This window comes from Eubalaena glacialis, chromosome 15 (assembly GCF_028564815.1).
Source record: "Eubalaena glacialis isolate mEubGla1 chromosome 15, mEubGla1.1.hap2.+ XY, whole genome shotgun sequence".
NCBI lineage: Eukaryota > Metazoa > Chordata > Mammalia > Artiodactyla > Balaenidae > Eubalaena > Eubalaena glacialis.
The window spans coordinates 83666479-83684418 of record NC_083730.1 but is presented as its reverse complement, the minus strand read 5'-3'; the positions used below and the strand labels follow the sequence as shown (position 1 = coordinate 83684418).

Here is a 17940-nt window from a genome sequence, read left to right as displayed (position 1 = left end):
TAAATGAAAAAGAAATGAAGGAAACAATAGCAAAGATCAATAAAACTAAAAGCTGTTTCTTTGAGAAGATAAACAAAATTGATAAACTATTAGCCAGACTCACCAAGAAAAAAAGAGAGAAAACTCAAATCAACAGAATTAGAAATGAAAAAGGAGAAGTAACAATTGACACTGCAGAAATAAAAAGGATCATGAGAGATTACTACAAGCAACTATATGCCAATAAAATGGACAACCTGGAAGAAATGGACAAATTCTTAGAAAAGTACAACCTTCCAAGACTGAACCAGGAAGAAATAGAAAATATAAACAGACCAATCACAAGCACTGAAATTGAAACTGTGATTAAAAATCTTCCAACAAAAGCCCAATACCAGATGGCTTCACAGACGAATTCTATCAAACATTTAGAGAAGAGCTAACACCTATCCTTCTCAAACTCTTCCAAAATATAGCAGAGGGAGGAACACTCCCAGACTCATTCTACAAGGCCACCATCACCCTGATACCAAAACCAGACAAAGATGTCACAAAAAAAGAAAACTGCAGGCCAATATCTCTGATGAACATAGATGCAAAAATCCTCAACAAAATACTAGCAAACAGAATCCAACAGCACATTAAAAGGATCATACACCATGATCAAGTGGGGTTTATCCTAGGAATGCAAGGATTCTTCAATATACGCAAATCAAACAATGTGATACACCATATTAACAAATTGAAGGATAAAAACCATATGATCATCTCAATAGATGCAGAAAAAGCTTTTGACAAAATCCAACACCCATTTATGATAAAAACTCTCCAGAAACTAGGCATAGAGGGAACCTACCTCTACATAATAAAGGCCATATATGACAAACCCACAGCCAACATCGTTCTCAATGGTGAAAAACTGAAACCATTTCCTCTAAGATCAGGAACAAGACAAGGTTGCCCACTCTCACCACTATTATTCAACATAGTTTTGGAAGTTTTAGCCACAGCAATCAGAGAAGAAAAAGAAATAAAAAGAATCCAAATTGGAAAAGAAGAAGTAAAACTGTCACTGTTTGCAGATGACATGATACTATATACACAGAGAATCCTAAAGATGCTACCAGGACACTACTAGAGGTAATCAATGAATTTGGTAGAGTAGCAGGATACAAAATTAATGCATAGAAATCTCTTCCATTCCTATACACTAATGATGAAAAATCTGAAAGAGAAATTAAGGAGATATTCCCATTTACCACTGCAACAAAAAGAATAAAATACCTAGGAATAAACCTACCTAAGGAGACAAAAGACCTGTATGCAGACAACTGTATCACACTGATGAAAGAAATTAAAGATGATACAAACAGATGGAGAGATATACTATGTTCTTGGATTGGAAGAATCAACATTGTGAAAATGACTATACTACCCAAAGCAATCTACAGATTCAGTGCAATCCCTATCAAACTACCAATGGCCTTTTTCACAGAACTAGAAGAAAAGATTTCACAATTTGTATGGAAACACAAAAGACCCCGAACAGCCAAAGCAATCTTGAGAAGGGAAAATGGAGCTGGAGGAATCAGGCTCCCAGACTTCAGACTATACTACAAAGCTACAGTCATCAAGACAGTATGGTACTGGAAATATAGATCAATGGAACAGGATAGAAAGCCCAGAGATAAACCCACACACATATGGTCACCTTATCTTTGATAAAGGAGGCAAGAATATACAGTGGAGAAAAGACAGCCTCTTCAATATGTGGTGCTGGGAAAACTGGACAGGTACACGTAAAAGTATGAAATTAGAACACTCCCTAACACCATACACAAAAATAAACTCAAAATGGATTAAAGACCTAAATGTAAGGCCAGACACTATAAAACTCTTAGAGGAAAACATAGGCAGAACACTCTTTGACATAAATCAAAGCAAGATCATTAGAGAAATGCAAGTCAGAACTACAATGAGGTATCACCTCACACCAGTCAGAATGGCCATCATCAAAAAATCTACAAACAATAAATGCTGGAGAGGGTGTGGAGAAAAGAGAACCCTCTTGCACTGTGGGTGGGAATGTAAATTGATACAGCCACTATGGAGAACAGTATGGAGGCTCCTTAAAAAACTAAAAATAGAACTACCATATGACCCAGCAATCCCACTACTGGGCATATACCCTGAGAAAACCATAATTCAGAAAAAGTCATGTACCACAATGTTCACTGCAGCACTATTTACAATAGCCAGGACATGGGACCAACCTAAATGTCCATCAACAGATGAATGGATAAAGAAGATGTGGCACATATATACAATGGAATATTACTCAGCCATAAAAGGAAACGAAATTGGGTCATTTGTAGAGATATGGATGGACCTAGAGTCTGTCATACAGAGTGAAGTAAGTCAGAAAAAGAAAAACAAATACCGTATGCTAACACATATATATGGAATCTAAAAAAAAAATGGTTCTCATGAACCTAGGGGCAGGACAGGAATAAAGACACAGATGTAGAGAATGGACTTGAGGACATGGGGAGGGGGAAGGGTAAACTGGGATGAAGTAATAGAGTAGCATTGACGTATATACACTGCCAAATGTAAAATAGCTAGCTAGTGGGAAGCAGCTGCATAGCACAGGGAGATCAGCTCCATGCTTTTTGACCACCTAGAGGGCTAGGATAGGGAGGGTGGGAGGGAGACGCAAGAGGGAGGGGATATGGGTATATACGTATGCATATAGCTGATTCACTTTGTTATACAGCAGAAACTAACACAACACTGTAAAGCAATTATACTCCAATAAAGATGTTAATAATAATAAAAAAAAAAAGACACACAGCAAAACTTTGAGAGAAAGGGAAAACACAAAAACATGGAGAATGGGAGGAATAAAAGGGAGCGGGACAGGAGGAAAAAGAAGAGGAACAAATGAGGAATAGCGTTGGGGAGACATGGTCCAAGAAGAGAGCTGGAGAGAGATCTAGCTGTGCTTCCAGGGCGGGGCTGGGCTAGCTGGCCAGTTTCTGTAGTATAAATACTCCCACCGTGGCTGATTCATTTCAAGCTTCCGATGTGGAGTTGGGGAGAGATGCTGGGAGGGATGCACACGGGGGCTGTTGCCACCGCATGACCCCTATGACCTGGCTCCAGCTCACCCCTGTTTGGACCCCACATGGTAGCACTCCTACAGCAACCCACCCACCAAGAAACAGCAGTAGGAGGAAGAGAACCCATGGGAGCTTCCTCCCCCACGGCCCAGTCTCTTGCTAGGTACACGGCAGGTGGAAGGGCTGAGACCTACTTCGGATTCCAGCAGGTGATCACGGGCTTCATGGTGTGGTGGGTGTGGTCGATAGTCAGGGCCTCCAGGAGCCAGTGGAGGGCACAGAGCTGGCGGAAGATGGGCTCGCTGCAAAGACAGAGGGAGGAAGCCCAGGGGGCTCCTGTTAGAATAACATTCTTCACAACAGTGGCGACAGAGATAGGAGTGGTGCTGGCTCCCGGCTGGAGAGCTGTTTCCAGGCTCCAGGCGCGTGGCAGCATTTCCCATGCACCAGCATTAAACTTTCCCAATGGGCTCCTGAGCTATTTATTGGCTCCATTTTACAGATGAGGGAACTGAGGCTCAGAAGAGGTGAGGAACTTGTGCAGGTCACTGGGCCAGTAGGCGGCAGAGCTGTGATCTGACACAAGGTGACCCTATGCCAGTTACTGGGGATTTGCATGCACAGTGGGAAGGGACAAGGGAGGGTGTCCCACAGGTAGAGGACTTGATTCAGGCAAACGAGAGGACTGAAGGAAATGAACATCCTACAGGCATCCGATTCTTCATCTGATAAAAATACAATAAATACACTAGCAGGGTCCAAAACGTCCGGAAACACAAGGAAACTAGTGTATTTATTGTACTTTCTCTCCACCCCAATTAACAACTAGACCCACTGCTTTAAATTTATAAAGCCTTTGCCCCCAAATGAAGCTGGATGTTGAGGAAAACAACATTGAACACATGATTTGAAAATGTAACTAAAACACCATTTAAAAATAGGTCTAACCTGTATTTTCTGATTTGGGGGGCATTCTGTATTACGATGAGCCAGGCATTGGGTAGGACACCTGACACATGTTATTTATTTCTCCCTAAACCCTGCCAGATAGGAATCATTATCTGAATTTTAGAGAAGAGGAAACTGAGGCTCAGAGGGGGGCCATCGGTTTGCTCCAGGTCACACAGCTTGTTGGTGACAGAGATGGAGCCTGAATATCCCATTCAATGCTCTCGACAACCCTTTAAGAAGGGTGCCTTTATTCCATCCTCTTTGCAGACAAAGGGACTCGGAGAGGTAGAGTTACCTGAGGTCACGCTAGGATTAGTGAGGATTTGAACCCACATCTGTTTAATCCCAGAGACAGTGCTTTTGTGGACCTGAGCTCTTACTGTTTGAGGTGCTGATGGGGCCAAATGAGTGGCCACCCCGAGAGCAAGGTCAGGAGAGGGTTAACCCGCTGCCTGCATTCTTCCTGGAAATGAGGGGGAGTCCTAAATAGCCAGCCCCTCCCTGCATGATTTCTCCTCTTACACTAATGGGCCAGATGCCTCCATTACCAACCTGTGTAATTGCTCTTCTCTGAAACTGCTCCTGTATTGATCGATACTCCCCAGGGCTCCTGGGCCTGTGCTCAGAGGGGCAGGCAGGAATCCACCGTCCAGCTTCCAGGAAGGCCCCAGCTCAGAAGGTGGAGTCCGAGCCCTGGGGCTCAAGTGTGGAGCGGGCGCAGGGGTATCCCGGAGAGCCCCTTGAGAGGCACCCATGCCACTCTGCTTGCAGGGAAGCTGCCCCCATGCACCCCACTCCTCCGCCCCCATGCTCTGGGGCTGCCGTGTCCACCGGGTCTTAGGAAAACTAGAGTCAGCAGCTCTGTCTCTCTTTTTTTCATCTAGAGCGCCTTCCTTCCTTTTTTTCCCATCCACAAGTTATTTTCTAATAATAAGCACCCACGCATCCCTCACTTCTAATTTAAAGGACCCGCAAGCCCACAGCCCTCCCAGTTCTGTCTGTGTCTTCCCCCTTTACACCATCTTGGTCCCTACAGGTAAGTGCATTTTGGCAGCTCTGGGTACCAACAGTAGCAGTGGCTGTACCATGTGCCCAGCCCTGTGCAGACACCTCCCTGTACCCTCACTGTGACCCCAGGAAGTTGCGAAAAGCCCGGGGAGACGCCCCCTCTTCTGTTCATGACTCAGAGCCCCTACAGGCCTGGGCGTTCCGTTGTGTCCAGTGCGGGTGGGGAGGGACGGGTAAGGGAGTTAACTGGCAAGGTGGGATCTGCTTTGTCACAGGGGGACGAGAGGCATGTGAGCATCAGACTCACTTCTGCAGGTGACAGGAACGGGCACAAACCTGGCCCTCTCCCTCCCTTGCTTAAAATCTTCAGACTCCTTAAACCATCTGCTATGGACTGAGTTATGTCCCGAAGTTCATATGCTGAAGTCCTAATCTCTAGTACCTTAGAATGTGACTGTATTGGGGACCTTTAAAGAGGTGATGAGGTTAAAATAAGGCCAAGAGGGTGGGTCCTAACCCAATCTGACTGGTGTCTTTAGAAGAAGAGGAGCCGTGACCCACGGAGAGACACTGGGGTACACGTTCACAGATGAAAGAGCGTGTGAGGACCGAGCGAGAAAGCAGCCCTCCGAAAGCCAAGGAGAAACGACTCAGTAGAAACCAACATGTGGGCACCTTGATCTTGAACTTCCAGCCTCCAGAACTGTGAGAGAATACATTTCTGTTGTTTAGGCCACCCAGTCTGTGGGGTTTTGTTATGGCAGCCCTGGCAAACCAACACCCCATCACATGGGAGACTCCCATCCATCTCCCCAGCCTCCTCTCGAGACTCCTCTCTCACCCCGGCGCCACCACCTGCAGCCTGGTGAAATTCTGCTCCGTAGCGCAAGCTCACCGTATGTACTCTCTTTGCACTGAGTTAAAATCCTAGCTTTGCCATTTACTAGCTATGTGGTCTTGGCCAAATTACTTCATTTCCCTGAGCCCCAGTTTTCTCATCTGTATAATGGCAGTAATTGTTCTAGTGAAAGTGAGGCGAGGTGCTCGGCACTGTTCTCTACTCCTGATACACATTCCCTTTCCTCCTCCTCTGCCTCTCTGTGATTGGGTCTCAGCTCGGATGTCGCCTCCAGCAGGAAGCCTTCCTTGATTTTTTGAGCATCCTCTCTCCGAAGAGGTTCTAAAGCACCCCCAACCCTACAATGTGTCCTTCTGTCCCTACATTTTGTGTCCCTGCTCTCTTGTAACTACCTGTTTACTTGTCTCTGCAGCCCACAAGCCTGTGAGCTACAGAGTCTTGTCCATCACAGGTATGCACAGAGTAGGCTCAATACATTTCTGGTTACTGAATGGGAGATGGCGGGAATAAACTGGTTTGGATCTGACACTTTCCAGAGCTGATAATTTGGGCACAATTCTCACATGCACAACCACAGAGATAACAAAGAATAGTAGCAACAACAGCAAAATAACAGTAATAGTAAACACTTCCCATAGAGCACTTACTCTGTGCCAGACACTGTTTTAAGTGCTCTACATCCATTAATTAAAGTCATTCTTATAACAACACTGTGAGGAAGGTACTATTAGTATTCCCATTTTTCAGATGAAGAAACTGAGGTCATATAACTTATCCAAGGTCAAAAAAGGCAGCAAACAGCAGAGCTGGAATCTAAGCCCAGACGGTCCGGTTCCTGAATCTGTGCTTTAATACAGTGTTGATGTCTCTTATTATAGGGTAGAGCCCTCACGCCCTTTTCAGCAGAAGAGGGTTTCATCCAATGGGTCTGGACCTTTTTCTCTGCTTATAGAAAGTGCCTTACAAAACTTGCACACAGGTGTTTATAGCAGCTTTGTTCATAATTGCCAAAAATTGGAAGCAACCTTTAGAGATGTATGGATAAATAAACTATGGTATATCCAGACAATGGACGATTATTCAGCGTAGAAAAGAAATGCGCTACTAAGCCATGAAAAGCCAAGGAGAAACCTCAAAAGCATATTACCAAGTGAAAGAAGCCAATCTGAAAAGGCTACATACTGTATGATTCCAACAATATGATGCTCTGAAAGGACAAAACTATGGAAACAGTAAAAGGATCAGTGGTTGCCAGGGCAGGGAGGGGGAGAGGGATGAACAGGCAGAGCACAGAGGATTTTTAGGGCAGTGAAAATACTCTGTATAATACGTGAGTGGATGGATACATGTCGTTATACTTTCATCCAAACCTATAGAATATACAACACCAAGAGAGGACCCTAATGTAAACTAGGGACTGCAGGTGACTATGATGTGTCAGTGTAGCTTCATCAGTTGTAACTAACGTCCCACTCCGGTGGGGGATGTCGACAATGGGGGAGGCAGGAGGGAAATGGGAAATCTCTGCACCTTTCCCTCAATTTTGATCTGAACCTAAATCTGCTCTAAAAAAATAAGGTCTTAATGAAAAAATACAGTGCCTCAAACCCAATGATCTCTCATCTAACATGCAGTGAAGCAAACTGAAAGAGAGAGACAGAGAGAGAGGAAGGAAGGAAGGAAGGGAGGGAGGGAGGGAGGGAGGGAGGAAGGAAGGGAGGGAGGGAGGGAGGGAGGGAGGAAGGAAGGAAGGAAGGAAGGAAGGGAGGAAGGAAGGAAGTAAGGAAGGAAGGAAGGAAGGAAGGAAGGAAGGAAGGAAGGAAGGAATGAAGGAAGGAAGGAAGGGAGAAAGAAAGGGTCCCCAGAAACATGCTTGATAGAAATCGCTCCTTTCTCATAATGATTGTATGTCAGGTCAAAGCACAATACCTTGGATTTTGTCAAATTAAAAGAGAAAGCATTTATTTTCTTAAATGTGGGGCATAATAGATGAAAACGCTGACCAGGGTGCACAAAGCCTGCTTCTATAACCCCTGTGCTCAGAACTCTGGGGGAGCACCTAGCGGTCATTGCACCTGAATAGCCCTCTCTGTTGAAACTGCTGTACCAACCAGAATACGAGTGGGGGTCAACATCCCTGAGAAAAAAACAACGTTTTTTCAAAACTTTTACTAAGAGAAATCAGCAAATGCTACAAAGTACCCCATGCTGACTGCCAAGGGCAAACCCGGACAGTGGCTGCAGGCACTGTTTTGTTGCACAGTCACTCAGGAAGGGCTGTAAGGACAGGCCAGTCATCTCCGAGAGGAAAGGAGGGGCTGTCCTCCTTCCTACAGACTGTGCCCCACCTCTTTTTTAAAAAAAAGATAAAGGTCCAGTCTTCCTTGGCATGATTGAATTGATCCCCATACGGTCAATTCAGAATCTTCAGCTGGTTTTGGGATCAATCGCACTGGTCTTGAAGGGACTGACCAGGCTCGGATCCACCTCGGCTGACGTGAAGACTGAGAATCTGAGAACTGACCAGGCAGGCTCTGCCCTGATGCCTTTTGGTAGAATGATGATAAAACTGCTCCGATTCTCCACTCCTCCCTGCATCCATGCACTTCACAAGGTGATTCAGCATCTCTCTCACCAGGCAGTGGAATCTTTCTTTTCCCCATCGCTTGTATCTGGGCAGGCCTGATGTCTTTTTTGGCCAATAGAATGGGGTGGAAAGGTCCTTGGGTCCATTCTGAGCCTAAGCCTTAAGAGGCTTTGAGTGCTTAGGCTCTTGTCCTTGGAACCCTTCCTGACAGCCACGGAACAAGCCCGGCTAGCCTGCTGTATGATGACAGTGACAGTCACTCCTGCCACCCTAGCCAACAACCAACCAGCCAACCAACCAACAGACCTGGGCATGAGGCCACCCTAGATGGGCCAGCCTCCAGCTTACTACACACATATGCAAGCCCAGCCAGGACCAGGTGAACTGATGTGACGAGCAGAACCACCCAGCTGACCTGCAGACTCTGAACAAGAATAAATGGCTGCCGTTTTAAGCCACTCCACCTCGAGGTGGTCTGTAATACAGCAATAGATGCCGATACCATCATCAAATGCAGCCAGAGCCTTTGAACAGCCAAGGAAAAGAAGGGGCAGCCTTCAATCTAGAGAAGGAGTGTGTGCCTTTGTTTGCAAATAAAACTTTATTGGAGCACGGGCACATCCATTCATTGTAGCTTTCCTGCTGCGACAACAAGGTAAAGTACAGTTGACCCTCTGCATCTGTGGATACAGAGGGCCGACAGCACTACCCCATTTTATACTCATAAAAGGCTCGAGCATCACAGATTTTGGTATCGGCAGAAGGTCCTGGAACCAATCTCCCGCAGATACCTAGGGATGACTGTAGTTGCGAGAGATACCATCTGATTTGCAAAGCCTAAAATATCTACTGTCTGTCCCTTTAAGAAAAAGGGTGCTGATCCCTGGTCTAGGGCATAACGATAGTAACAACCACCACTGTGATAATCACCCCCATCACCATCATCATCATCTAACAAACCTGATACAAAGGTCTGACTTAAGAGTCAGGAGATCAGAATTCCTGTTGTGAGCATTTTGGTAGGTTCTGCCTTCTCTCTGGGCTTCAGTTTCCCCATCTGGCACTGAAGGAGGATGAGCAAGAAACTCTCCAGTCACGTCCACAGTTGATTTAAACCTCAGTTTGCTCAGACCAAAGGAAATGGGGGTGGGGCCTAGGAATATGCATTTTCCCAGGCATCTTCTTATTTTGCTATCCCCACACCCAAGCCCAGAGCCCCAGATGATTCAAATGCAAGTGAAAGCCTGAGAACCACTGATTTACACCATTTGGTTTCACAGGGCTTGTCCATGGAAAAGAAAGGCAAAAGCGCAAGTGTTTCCATGGGACGTTATGAGAAATTGCAAAGACTACTTTTGCAAGATGTTTTAAGAACATCAAGCTGAGGCTCCCAGTTGGAATGTCCCTGAACAAATAAGTCTATGAAGAAGCCAGTCATAATATTCATCAAAGGGAGATAGGAGGAAAGTATGGAGTGGGGCTCATCAAAAGCTGAAATTTTAGTAAGGGATAGGAATGTGTCCAAATACACGGTGGTGGTGGTGGTGGGTGATAGGGATGATGGTGGTGGTGGTGATGATGATGTCAATGGTGGTGGTGATGGTGCCATCTTCCACCCACGAACTAAGTGCTCTGATTAAGGATCTGCCATCTTGTCTTACAGTTTCACTCTTGCATTAATTTTACTCTTCAAGTACATGAGACTTGGCTGTCCAAATATATCACTAGCTCCTCAAAGGTAAAGCCTTGGGATATACCTTGTGTCGTGTGTGGTGGTGAGAGGTCAGGCTCTGCAGTCAGACACACTTGGCTTAAAACCCCAGTGCAGCAACACACGGAGCTCTGTGACCTTGGGCAGGCTAGTACACCTCTCTGAGCTTCTGCTCTCTCATCTGCAGGGATGGGATAGTAATACACCTACACAAAAGCGCTGCTGAGAGGACTGAGACAGAGCCCACAGAGCAGTCAGTAGTGCCATTTTTATTGTGCACACTGTAGGGGCCTAATAAATTTTTGACAAATGAGCAGACAGAATCCAGTGCACCATGTTCATTGCCCTAAAGTAGTTCTTATATGGGAGGGCTGGGGGTATGGGTGTGATTTTGCCCCCAGGGGGCATTTGGCAATCTCTGGAGACATTCTGGTCGTCACAACTGGGGAGGGGGGTGCTACTGGCACTAGGGGGTGGTGGCCATGAATACTGCTAAACATCCTACGGTGCACAGGACAGTCCTTCCCAACAAAGAAGTATTTGTCCCCAAATGTCAATAGGGCCGAGGTTGAGCAATCCTGCCTTACAGTCAATTTCTATCTCTGTGCCTGAAATCTCCCAGTTGAAAAGTGCTAACTAGTGAAAAAGAAAAAGCTGGCCTTAGAATTCTCTGGAACAGATAGGAGGGGAACAAGATGTCAAGGTTTTGGAAAGCCCAAGTATTCTTTGGAGGGTTGATTAGCCCCTGTTACATCACGCAATGAAGAGTTTGTGCCTGGGGTCGGCTGAGAAGGCGGCAGGGGCTTCTCTGGGAAATAGCTCCTTGAGTCTTGGGGAAAACATGTCCCCAGAGCCCTGGGTGAGACATCTGCTAGGCGCATGCTGCAGACAGATTTTATCAGGCTTTGCAAACTATTTGACATTAGTGCATCTGGTGTGGTAAGGAATGGAATGACGCAGTCCCAGCTGGATTGCCACTTAGCTCTAAGCCCCCATGTTTGCTTTCTGTTATTTTTATACACCACTGTAACACTGCTGGCCCCAGGCTCCCTGTCCCTTTCAAGAGGACAAAGGAACAGCTCCCAGCTGTCTGAGTCATTTGACCTTGGCTTCTTCGCATGATAAGCAGATGAGCCAGAGGTGGGACTACTTACACGTGAGCCTCAGGCAGCGAGGGCGCAATGATGCAGCTGTGCACGGGGGTGAATGGACGCAGGAGGACCCCCATCCCCACTTTCTTCATCTTCTCGTTCCCGTACGTGCTGAAGGTGAAGCAGAATGAGAGCAGCGGAGTGAACAAGCAGAGCAGTTTTAAGTGCCCTCTTCTCTCGCCAGGGGTTATCTGGCAAATATCACTGGGCATCTACTATGGGCCAGGCAGTAACTCCCGCTGGAGAGATGAAGGTTCTAGATGCAGCCAGTAAGCAGAGCACATTAGACCCCCTTCTCTCATGGAACACATATTCCCATGAAGGAGCAAATAAGATAAATCCGGCAGCTGTGTGGTATACTGGTATACTAGACTAGTGGTCGGATATGTTTTCTTATCTGGTTAGACAAATATTTATGATGTTGTGGGACATTCGGTCTATGTCATGACTACTTAGGAGCAGGAAAGCCATTGACAGAATGTAAGCAATAAGCAAATGGCAGGGTCCCAATGAAACTCTATTTACAAAACCAGCCTGGGGGCTGGATTTGGCCCATGAGCTGGAGTTTGCTGACCCATTCCCACCTCCACCCCCACTAGACAGTGATACGTGCGATGGGCAGAAAAAAGAGAAGGGGGCTCAGAAGGGCTGGGAGAGCTGGGGCTTGCAATTTTAAATAGAGTGATTGGGGAAGTTATCACCGAGAAGGTGGCATTTGATAAAAATCTGCAGTGGAAGGGAGTGAGCCATTCAGATGTCTGGGGGCAGAGCATTCTGGAGAGAGGGAGCGACAGGTGCAAATGTCCTGAGGTGGGACTGTGTTTTAGAGACGGCAAGGAGGCACGTGTGGCTGGAGTGGAGTGAGCAAGAGAGAGAGGAGGGAGGGAAGGATGGAGAGAGAATGGGGGCCTTGCAGACCAGTGCAAGGACTCTGGTCTTTTCCCTCAATGAAAGTAAAGGACTCTGAGCTGAAAAAGGACATCATGTGACAAAGGATCCCTCTGGCTGCTGTTTTGAGAATGGCCGATGGTGGGAGTGGAGGGCAAGGCGACCAGTGAGAAGTATTACAATAATTTCAGCTTGAGAGAGGAGGGTGGCTGGCACCCAGGGTCCTAGCAACAGGGATGGTGGGAAGTGGAAATGGCGGGATGCACACAGGGCAGGAACTGCCTGGAGTCAGCGGCTCTTATTTGCGGTCCTTTCCTTAAAGGGGCTTCTCCCAACTCTACAGACTGCTGACTCACTGGCTGGATGAATCAGCCGTGAGACGTGGGGATCTCAAACTTCAGAAGTCGGCACAAGTGTGCCCCAAAAGATCAGCCACGACCAGGCATACCTCTCCTGAAGCCTATCCCCTGCCCCACAGAGAATACAGAAGCTTCCTCTGAAGCCAAAACCATCTGGGGGAAGCGGGGGGCGGCGGGGCGGGGGGGAAGGGATGCTTAGAGAGGAGAGAAACAGCCCAAACAGGCAGTTCAGCTTTGAAACCACTGGACATTTATCCAAAAAAGACTGTTTCAAAGTGAAAAATATTAAGTTACATTTAATACCACAGTTAAGTTTTTCTTTTCAACACCATCATGGAGTAAGTCATTTCAGTCAGAGAAAACGGGATTTTTTTTTTTTTTTCTTTTTTGGCATGCCTGGGTCACAGGGTATATATTTTTTGCCCATGACCAAATCTAGCCCATAGACATGTTTTAATAAGCCTATGTGTGCGTGATGGAATTGACTGTCTATATTTTAAAATTGGGAGATGTCACATAAAGATGGAAAAGCTTTGGTTCTTGAAGACTCGAAAGTTCTTGCCACTCTGAGTAAGAGTTGGGTGAGGCCTGCTTCCCTGGTGGCGCAGTGGTTGAGAATCTGCCTGCCAATGCAGGGGACACGGGTTCGAGCCCTGGTCTGGGAAGATCCCACATGCCGTGGAGCAGCTGGGCCCGTGAGCCACAATTACTGAGCCTGCGCGTCTGGAGCCTGTGCTCCGCAACGAGAGAGGCCGCGATAGTGAGAGGCCCGCGCACCGCGATGAAGAGTGGCCCCCGCTTGCCGCAACTAGAGAAAGCCCTCGCACAGAAACGAAGACCCAACACAGCCATAAATAAATAAATTTTTTAAAAAAAGAGTTAAAAATATAAAATTGTTTACTTTAAAAAGGAAAAAACAAGAGTTGGGTGAGGCCCAAGGTCAAGATCGCTGCCCACTTTGCACAAGGTGTGTGCCTCTTGGGTTGCCTGAGACTCAAAAACCCCTGGCATCTCACTCCCAGCTTGCCTTACATATTTATGCTACCAGTGTGCTCCTTTAGAGCCTTGTAGTTTCTGAGCCTGAGTACTTTAATACTGATTGAATCATTGACGGGTTCCCTGATTCATTCGTGTCTACCCATACCTATGGAACATCTCTGCGCTGGGGGCTGTAGGTGCGGTGATGGAGACAGATCCAGCCCCTCCCCTCCGCCCTCCGGAGCTTAAGAGCCTCCTGGCGGAGACGGGCTTTACACAAACACAGCTGTGATAAGGCTAAGTTGGAGAGTGTGTGGTGCTTTGACAGACCCAAATAGAGAATTTGGCTGAAATGGAGCCAGGGAATACTTCCTGGAGGGAGCTGTGTCAATTTAGAAACATGTGCCTCAAGTTTCTTTTAATGGGAAGGTGGCTTTATAGCCCCCATTCCCCTGGAATCTTGGCTTTCTGAGTGGCTAGGCCAATAGAATGTGTCAGAAGTGGTGAGATGCCAATTTCTGGGTCCCGGCTCCAGGAACTGGCAACTTTTCCTTCTTATGTCTTGGGATAATCACTCTTAGCACCCAGGCACCGCCATGCTGGGAGGAAGCTGGCAGCCTGTGAAGAGACTCATAGGGAGGGGGACCAAGACTGCTGGGTCTCAGTCCTGGATGAGCTCAGAGCTGATAGCCAGCCCCAAGGTGCCACCCGTGCGGATGAGCCCTCTCGGAAACAGACACTTTGAGCTGCCCCAGCTAGTGCTGAATCCTTCCCCACTTAACCCTACTCAAAAGGCAGATTTGTGAGTGAGATAGATGTTTGCTGTCTTGAGTTAATAGGTTTTGGAGTGGTTGCTCACAGCAACAGTAACTGGCACAGAAGTAAATATTGAGCTGAGATCTGCAGGTTGAATGGGAATTCAGTAGGCAGAGGGCGGAGGGAGAGGCCCTGCGGAGGAGGGAGAGGGGGACAGTGTGGCTGGAGGGGAAGCCAAGGGCTAGCCCATCCAGAGCCTTGTAGTCCCTGCTCAGACTTTTGTCTTTATCCGATAAAGAATGGTGGCCACTGAGGATTTTAAACTGGGAGTGGTTTACGTTTGAAAAGCTCGCTCTGGCTTAGCGTGGGGAAAGGAGACAGAGGGAGCCAGAAGAGGTGGAGGCACCCATTAGGAAGTCACCTTCCTCCTGGGAATTTGAGGACAATCTTGGGGTCACAGAGCTAACTAAAAAATAGGATCAGAATCTAGGTCCCCTGCTTTCCATTTCCACAGGCTCTTTATTCAACCCTAGAGCTGAGGAAACCACAAGCCAATATGTTGGCATGCCCAGGCTTACTGGCTCAACCCAGTGGTTTAGAATACGGGAAATTAACCCAGCTTTTACACTCCTTAATCTCTTGTTTTAAGTCCCCTCTCAACTGCAAACATAAGACAAATTCTATTCGTTGTTTTTTTCGCCTTTTTCAGCTGAACTTGCAGCTGAGAAATGAGGTCATTGAACACAGTGGGAAAGACTGCTTGCAGGCCGGAATCTTTGGGGACATGCTTGATTTTCTTTTTTCCCTACATAGTTTGTCAGACGTAAAACTTTGGTCTAAAAGAACTTATCCTATGGTCTTAGATCCAGAGGTGGGGGGAAAAAATCCCTTTTGCTTTTAGAATGCACAGGATCAAATACCGTGCTAAAAAAGCAGTTCTAGGGGCTTCACTGGTGGCGCAGTGGTTGAGAATCCGCCTGCCAAAGCAGAGGACACGGGTTCGAGCCGTGGTCGGGGTGGATCCCACATGCCGCGGAGCAACTGGGCCGGTGCGCCACAGCTGCTGAGCCTGCGCTCTAGAGCCCGCGAGCCACAACTACTGAAGCCCGCGAGCCTAGACCTGTGCCCGCAACAGGAGAAGCCACCGCAGTGGGGAGCCCGCGCACCGCAACGGGGAGTAGCCCCCGCTCGCCACAACTAGAGAAAGCGCGGGCAGCAACGAAGACCCAATGCAGCCAAAAATAAATAAATAAATTTATTAAAAAAAAAAAAAAAAAAAAAAAGCAGTTCTAAATGAACACTTGTATTTTGGATAATTCTGTGATTGGAATTATATTTATAGAACATAGCTCTTACATGTGAGAGGCCTTCTAGCCTGCCTGGAAATTAAGATTTTTAGCCATAGATCTGAGGGTTTTGAGTAACTGAGGGCCAGAGAGATCAAATTCATTTCACTGCATAATAATAGCTAGCAATTACTAAGCAAATCTCATATGCCAGGCTCTGTGCTAAGCGTTCTTTCTTTTAATCCTCATAACAAATTTGGGAGTTTGGTACCATTCATAAGGGTGTAGAGAGAGGAGGCTTAGAGCAGCACAGCGACCTACCCAAAGTGAAACAGTTGTGTGGGGGGAGGTCTGGACTCAAACGCCAGCCCTGTGCTCTTAACCACTCCTCCCTACTGGTAGGGATAATCTCCCAGTGCTATTTTATAACCCCTGCCGCCCCACCTGCATTTGATGGCTATGTTGCAATAATAGCCTCCAGTTTTATTTTAATGACCAGCCTTGCACAGCTCATAGAATCCACTGGATAAGTCATAACCGGACCAATGTCTACGAGAGGAAAGATCTCATGCACATTTAAACTTATTCAACTTTAAATATACCATGTCTTGCACACTGAAACATGGATCGGAGAGGGAAGAATTGTGTTCTGTGACCATGGATTAAAAACCCCATGTAAACAAGGGCAACGTTACAACCAAACTATTTAAACAGTCACAGGAGGATCTTTACAGATGCCACCTTCCCCAGCGCCTGTTTGTTTGCCCAATAATCTGAGCAAAAAGTTCCTGCGAAAAAGAGCCACTAGTTCGTTCCTTCTCTTTATTCTAGAGAAAGGCTGCCAGGTGACTAGTGCCACTAGAGGTACCAGACTCAGAGAGGGTCATCGGGCTCTTAGATGACACTAAGGGCAAAACTTGCGCTGAGCTCGTGGGACCTTCACGGAAAGGGTAAGAACCCCTCGGCTCACTGAGTGGCTTTCTCTGTATCCTGCGCCTCTTCAAGGTCCCGTGAGGACACTTCAGTGGGGGTCCACTGAGTGGCTGGATGGAGGTGGCTCAGGTCATGACTTGCCTGCTTTTTTTCTTTTTTTCATTCTGAAAATCATATTTCTGATTTTGGCAATAGATAACACCACCACACCCTCCTTCTCCAGCCCTGGCCTTTCTAACCAGACATGCAGGCTGTAGGATTCCTGGCGGGCTGATACAGATGGGTCTAACCATACCTCTTTTTTTGTCACCCAATGAACTCCCATTCAGCATTAAAGATCCTGCTCAGAAGTCACAGTTCTGGGGATTCTTTCCAGATTTCCTTTTCACCCCCTAAAGTGGAGCGGGCGGACATTGTGAAATAATAGAAAAAAATATATATATTGGTCTCTGGCCTCACTTTCTTGCACAGAGCTCCTAAAACCCTTGGAATTTCCTAAGTGATGAAGAGTACCAGGAGCATCTCTTGTTTTAATATTTGGTCTTAGACCCCGGATCCTGACACAGAGCTCCCAAATCCCTTGGAATTTCCTGGGTGATAGAGGTGTCTTTTTTTTGGGAATGGGGCAACTCTTCGTGGGCTCCTGGATAGCTTTAGGATGGGGCCTGGTCGCCAGAAAGACCAAGCCATGATTAGAAGCTTGGACCTCTCAGCCCCACCCCCAGTCCTCTGGGAAGGGGAGAGGGGCTGGAGACTGAGTTAAGGATAGAGCATGCCTATGTGATGAAGCCTCCATAAAAATCCCTGAAGTATGGGGTTTGGAGAGCTTCCAAGTTGGTGATCACACCCAAATAATGGGAGGATGGTACGCCCCAATTCCACAGAAACAGAAGCTCCTGTGCCTGGGTCCCTTCCAGATCTTACCCTATGTACTTCTTGATCTGGGTGTTCATCTGTTCACTTTATTATGTAATAAAATGGAAAATGTAAGTCAGTGTTTCCCTGAGTTCTGTGAGCCATTCTAGAAAATTATCAAACCCAAGGAAGGAGATCATGGGAACCCTGATTTATAGCTGGTTGGTCAGAAGTACAGGTGACAACCTGGGACTCGTGATTGGCATCTGACGTGGGGGCAGTCTTGTGGGACTGAACCCTTAACCTGTGGGATCTGATGCTAACTCCAGGTAGAAAGTGTCGGAACTGAATAGGATGGTAGGATGTCCCGCTGGTGTTGCAGACATTTGCTTGGTGTGGGGGAAAAACCCAAACATCTGGTGTCAGAAGTATGAGTGTGATCATGGTGTGAGAGTAAAGGAGAAACACGTGGGAGGAGTGTTTTTCCTTTACAGGCACACTTCAGGGCACTTGAGGT

At 46.9% G+C, this 17940-nt stretch overlaps 1 protein-coding gene across 1 annotated transcript in view; it reads right to left on the bottom strand.

Annotated features, from left to right (window-relative positions):
- Positions 1–17940, bottom strand: part of CCDC60 (coiled-coil domain containing 60) — a 168035-nt gene that overhangs the window by 41052 nt on the left and 109043 nt on the right. Inside the window, exons 4-5 of the mRNA XM_061170050.1 lie at positions 11372–11479; positions 3296–3403 (exon numbers count right to left, since the gene is read on the bottom strand). Of these exons, the coding sequence (XP_061026033.1) occupies positions 3296–3403; positions 11372–11479 (216 nt within the window). The remainder of the gene's footprint in view (positions 1–3295; positions 3404–11371; positions 11480–17940) is intronic.